The 6304-nt window shown below is 41.4% G+C and overlaps 1 protein-coding gene across 9 annotated transcripts in view; it reads right to left on the bottom strand.

Annotated features, from left to right (window-relative positions):
- TMEM248 (transmembrane protein 248) overlaps positions 1-6304 on the bottom strand; it is a 153561-nt gene that overhangs the window by 135836 nt on the left and 11421 nt on the right. The window contains exon 5 of one of the 9 annotated variants that reach the window (XM_028500094.2): positions 5692-6238. The exons of the other annotated variants lie outside the window; for them this stretch is intronic. Within the exon in view, the coding sequence (XP_028355895.1) occupies positions 6139-6238 (100 nt within the window). The 3' untranslated portion in view covers positions 5692-6138. Of the gene's footprint in view, positions 1-5691; positions 6239-6304 lie in introns of those variants that run through there. 9 annotated transcript variants of the gene reach the window in all.

Below are 6304 nucleotides of genomic sequence, written 5' to 3'. Positions count from 1 at the left end.
CGCGTCCGGAGCCCGTGCTCCGCAACGGGAGAGGCCACAACGGTGAGAGGCCCGCGTACCGCAAAAAAAAAAAAAAAAAAAAAAAAAAAAAGATATTCTCTGAGAAAAACCAAAGCAAAATTATCAAAATCAGGAAAATTAACATTGATAAAATCCTATTATTTAATCTATAGCCTTTATTCAGTTGTCCCCAAAATGCCCCTTATAGCTATTGTTTTTCCTGATCCCAAATCTAACCCAGGATCACTTAATTGCCATGTCTCTTTAGCCTTCTTTAATTTGGAATAGTTCTTCCAATTCAAATTGTCTTTCATAATCTTGACATTTTTGTAAAGTAGAAGATGGTCATTCTAAAAGATGTCCTTCACTTTGGGTTTCTCCGACTTTTTCTCATGATTAGATTCAGGTTATTAATTTTTTGGCAGAAAAATCACTGGCATAATGTTGTATTCTCCGCAAGGCACTAAGATAGGTGATGTGCATGATGTCTGTTTGTCCCATTTTGGCTAAAAACTTTGATTAATGATTAAGGTGGAGTCTTTCAGGTGTCTCCACTGTGAAGTTACTATTTTTACCTTTATAATTAATTAGTAATTTATAGGAAAATACTTTGATGATTGATGATGATTGTTATAATTATGAAGGTTGCTAAATGGAGGTTTTCTAACCCCATCATTCTTTCTCTATATTTATTAGCTGACGTTTTACTCTAAGAACTTTCCTTTCTACCTCTTTTATGTACTTTATTCATTTGTGTCAACATGAATTCATGGATTCTTATTTTATTCAGTGGGTTATAACCCATTGCTGTAATTATTTATTTTCATGTTCAAACTGTCCTATCATTTCAAATTTTAATAATTTGTGCCTAAGACAGGAATTTTGACTTTATATAACATTGAGCCATTATTTCTTGCAGCAATTATATAGTTCCCTGTGCTATACAGTAGGACCTTGTTGTTTATCCATTCTAAATGTTTGCATCTACAAACCCCAAATTCTCAGTCCTTCCCTTTCCCTCCCCCTGCCCCTTGGCAACCACAAGTCTGATCTTTATGTCTGTGACTCTGTTTCTGTTTTGTAGGTAAGTTCATTTGTACCATATTTCAGATTCCACATATAAGTGATATCATATAGTATTTGTCTTTCTCTATCTGACTTACTTTACTTAGTAGGATACTCTCTAGTTGCATCCATGTTGCTGTAAATGGCATTTTTTTGTTCTTTTTTTAGGCTGAGTAGTATTCCATTGTATATATGTACCACATCTTCTTTATCCATTCATCTGTCCATGGACAGTTAGGTTGTTTCCATGTTTTGGCTATTGTGAATAGTGCTGCTATGAACATAGGGGTGCATGTATCTTTCTGAATTATAGTTTTGTCCAGGTATATGCCCAAGATTGGAATTGCTGGAACATATGGTAATTCTATTTTTAGTTTTCTGAGGAACCTACATACTATTCTCCATAGTGGCCACACCAACTTACATTCCCACCAACAGTGTAGGAGGAGTCCCTTTTCTCCACACCCTCTCCAGCATTTGTTATTTGTAGACTTTTTAATGATGGCCACTCTGACCAGTGTGACGTGGTATCTCATTGTAGTTTTGATTTGCATTTCTCTAATAATTAGTGATGTTGAGCATCTTTTCATGTACCTACTGGCCATCTGTATGTCTTCTTTGGAGAAATGTCTATTAAAGTCTTCTGCCCATTTTTGATTGGGTTGATTTTTTGTTGTTGAGTTGTATGAGCTGTTTGTATATTTTGGAGATTAAGCCCTTGTCAGTTGCAACATTGTCTTGCAGCAGTTATATAAAAGAAACAAATCTTTCTTAATGAGACTTGCCTGGTTTGTAATAGTAAAATCACATCACTATCATAGAGAAGGAGAATCAAATTTTCTACTTGCTATATGATAGGACAAATATCAGTTCATCAAAAACTAATATCAAACCATTTAATATACATTAAAGAGAAAAGGAGTTAAAACTTGACCCTCTCCCCCTTTTTTTCTACTTCACCCCACAGAGGAAATTATTTTTGTTGTTGGTTTTTGCAGAATGCAAGACTTTAAGAAACCATTTACAGCTAGAGATCTGTGCTAAACTCATACGATGTGGCTATGACTAATGTCTGCCAGTGAAAACAGAGGTCCCTATCAGAAGAGAGAAAGAGTATACACTTTTGTAAAACTAGTAGAGGATGTGTGGTTTTTGTCTACCTAGCTTCTTTTTGAGGAACTGCACCTCCCTACATTATTAGTCCACAGAGTTCAGCCATTGATGACCCTATCCCTTGGCTCCAAGAATAGGCATGTGAGCTCTGCCATTCCCCTGGCCTCAACAAATGCGTGAGGATTACCCGTAATTCCTTTCTAGGACTTCTCTAGCTTTCAGGAAAGTGACTCTCTCTCCTCTGGTTTTCTGGCAAAGGCCGATCTCTGCAGCAGTAGATAAAGGCTGCCTAAGAATGAAGCAACCCAGGGGAAAGCCTGGGGATAGACTCCGGGAGATAATCAGATTAGTGACGGGGGTGGGGGGGGGCCTCATCAAATTGCCAAGTTCCCAAGTGAGAAGCAATCCAGGAACCACGTAACTTAAGCCATTTTCCACAGGATCCAAAATCAAGGAAAACAGACCATTCACATAAGCAAAGGAGTACATTCTCTCTTGCTGAACCATACTGTGGTCAACCATGACTCAAATCTATAAGCATTATAGAATCAATCAGCTAAAAAACCCAAGACCTCCATCTTACTTTTTTTTTTTTAACGTTTCTAAGTAGTCTTTATCATATCAAGAACAAGAGAGCTGAGGGGTGTATTTGCTTAAATGTGGGAAAGGCTTATTAATCTGTTGCTAAATAGTTAGAGGCATGTGTATCTCAAAAGGCAGCAGAAACTATTTTTAAATAGTTTTGTGGAACATACTTTTAATGGAATACTATCAAATTTTTAAAGGGGGGAGGGGCAGCTCTACATGAACTGAAATGAACAGATCTCCGAAAGATAATGTTAAGTGAGAATAGTAAGGTGGCAAAACATGTGGTATGCTACCTTTGCACTTCATTATAGATATGTATTCTCCTAGGATGTATATAAATCTCTTTCTAGAATAAAGATATATATATAGATAGATAGATATACATATCCTGGTATAGATAGACAGAGAGATAGATGCAGTATATATAGGAAGAGAATTATTTTAAGGGATTGGGTCATGTGATTGTGGAGGCTTGGTGGGTCCAAAATCTGATGGGGGAGGCTGGCAGGCTGGAGACTCAGGAAAGAATTGAAGTTCAAGTTCAAAGGCAGTCTGCTGATGAACCAGGAAGAGCCGGTGTTGCAGTGACGTCTGAAGACAGACCGCTGTCAGAATTCCCTCGTGCTTGAGGGAGACTTTTGTTCTATTCAAGCCTTCAACTGATTGGATGAGGTCCACCCACATTATGGAGGGTAATCTGCTTTACTCCAAGTCCACTGATTTGAATGTAAATCTCATCCAAAAACACCCTTACAGAAACATCCAGAATAATGTTTGACCAAATATTTGGGCACTGTGGCCCAACCAAGTTGACACATACAATTAGCTGTCATAACTCCACCCCCTGTCAACTTGGCACCCATATGCATCTCCTTATATCAAACTTAATCTCCATACTCAATCTCTTTACCTGGTGGGGTGACCCAAACTTTCACTCATGAAAGGTCTGAGCCATTAGTAATCCTGCCTGGATTGGGTTGTTGCAGTTTTCCACTGACTTTAATCACAGGGCATGGTAATACTAAGATGCTCCAAGTGGTTTCCTGTCCATATACTGGACAGATTGTTTAACAGATCTTGACTGTGAGCACCTCTTTTCCAGGCACTGACTGTTCCAAGCACTGGGATATAGGTGTGAACAACAGAGGCAAAATCTATGCCCTCGAGGGGCTTATTTGAAAGAAAATAGAGACATAACAAACAAGACAACTACTATAGGTAATAAAGGCTATAAAGAAATAGGGTGACGTGATAGATGGTAATGGGAGGCAGTATGCTTTAGATGGCGTGGTCAGAGAAGGTCTCACTGAGTATGTAACATTTGAGCTGGAACATAAAATATGAAAAGGAGCCAGCCATAAATGAGAAGGGCGGGGCGAAGGGCATCCCAGGCAGAGGAAATGTCAATCACAGAAAGCTGAGGCAGGAACTGAAAGAAGGCCAGGGTGGAGGATGGGAAACAAGGAGTAGGGTGGTGTGTTGGGGCTGGACGGGTTGGCAGGAACCAGATGAAACATGGGAAGCCTTTCCGATTTCATTTTAAAAGCAAAGGATTTGAACTTATTTACAAAACAGAAATAGAGTCACAGATGTAGAAAACAAACTTATGGTTACCATGGGGGAAGGGATAAATTGGGAGATTGGGACTGACATATACACACTACTATATATAAAATAGATAACTAATGAGGACCTAATGTATAGCACAGGGAACTCTACTCAATACTCTGTAAATGACCTATATGGGAAAAGAATTTTTAAAAGAGTGGATATATGTACATGTATGACTGAGTCACTTTGCTGTACACCCGAAACTAACACAACATTGTAAATCAACTATACTCCAATAAAAAATTAATTAAAAAGAGAAAAAAGCAAAGGGTTTTAAGTCAGCACAGTGCAGGATCTAATCAACCGTTTCAAAAGACTATTCTGGAGAACCGGTTAGTCGGGGTAACTGAGAGCCAAATTAAGCCAGGAGGCCTTTGTAGTAACTCAGGATGAAAGACGATGGTGAGTCAAACAAGCGAATCTGTGAAAACTCGATACATCTTGAAGATGTATTCCAGTACTTGGTGATGGATTGCAAGGAGAAGGGGGAGGTGAAGGAGGGGAGTGAAAGGTGATGCAGGTTTCTGTTGACTGGATGCATGGTGGTGCCATTTCCTGAGAGGGAGGAGGGGGAATGAGGATGTTTGGGGTGGGAGGGGCGATCAAGAATTCCATCTGGACGTATTAAGTTGGAGATGGCTACCAGCTATTGAAGTAGCAATATTTGGCAGGTTACTCGGTGTATAATTCGAGGCTGAGGCAAGAAGCCTGGACAGGAGTACACATCTGGGGAGTCATCAGCATATGCAGATGATGTGCCAGGTATTGACTGCCTTGTAGCCCCGTATTCATCCTTGGTTGCCTCCGCAGAAATTGGGTTGGGACTTATTAGGATGTTTTGCCTTTGCCGACTAACATGATATGATTCTTTGTTAGTACAGGGCGTTGGTGAGACACTGCGAGGAGGGAGATGTTTCCTGTCTGGTTCGGGTGTGCTTGCTCCCAGCTCACACAGCTTCTCCAGCTCCGGCCACGCAGGGTAGTCAGCGGCAGAGAGAGGCCCGCAGCTTTCCCCGGCACTCCCCTGGGGTGGTTTTGTCGTGGAGGGCCTCCGGCAAGACACCTCCCAAGGAACGGATTTTTCCAGCATCCCAGAGGGTGGGTTTCCAGCAAGTTCCCCCATGACTTCTCTACCGTTCGGTGAGCCGTGGTCACGCCTTCTCCAGAAAAGGTCTGGGTACCAGCTCTGGGGGGAGAGGGGTTCTCGTCCTTGGACGCTCTAGCTCTGCCCTAGTGGCTGCTTCTTACATCTGCTATTTCTATATTCTTTATAGTGATCTCTACTTTTTATTAGCCAGTCCCTCATTACTCCAATCTTCTTATAATTAATAGCTATTTATATTAAAGATATAAATCGTTCAAATTACCGTGTGGTTTTTATCCTCCCGACTGATACAAATGACTCCAAGTGCAAGTCAGGCACCGAGACAGACGTAAGGTCCCAAGGAGTCTCTGTGTTACGTTTTATTTTGAACGGGTGGGATGTAAAGGCACATGGTTGGCAAAAGGGTGAGCAGTTCAGTTTCCTCTTCTGGCACGCCAGTCAGCCGCTGTAAGAGGATACTGTCCCTTTCTGTGTCCGCTCTGGGAAGCTCTGGGTTTTGGCTGGCCTTCACTGCACATGGGCACCTACCTGCAGCTTGCAGCGGCTTCTCTGTCAGCTACAACCAGAGCTGCCATTCCTCTGCTGGCCTCTTGGGATCTTGCACATGTAATGCAGCATCTTCTGAAGCCAAAGTGTTTGCAACACCTGACCTGCCCTCATTGTGTGGACCAAGTTGCCAGTTTCACCTTGACCACTCCAGGCGGCTGCACGGACAGACGCTCACATGGTGCCTCTGGACCTTGAATCTGTTTATTACTGGGTTGGCCAAAAAGTTCGTTCGGGTTTTTGCACCATCTTATGGAAAAACCCGAACGAACTTTT

Source organism: Physeter macrocephalus, chromosome 14, assembly GCF_002837175.3.
Source record: "Physeter macrocephalus isolate SW-GA chromosome 14, ASM283717v5, whole genome shotgun sequence".
Classification (NCBI taxonomy): domain Eukaryota; kingdom Metazoa; phylum Chordata; class Mammalia; order Artiodactyla; family Physeteridae; genus Physeter; species Physeter macrocephalus.
This window is presented reverse-complemented; position numbering and strand designations above follow the sequence as displayed.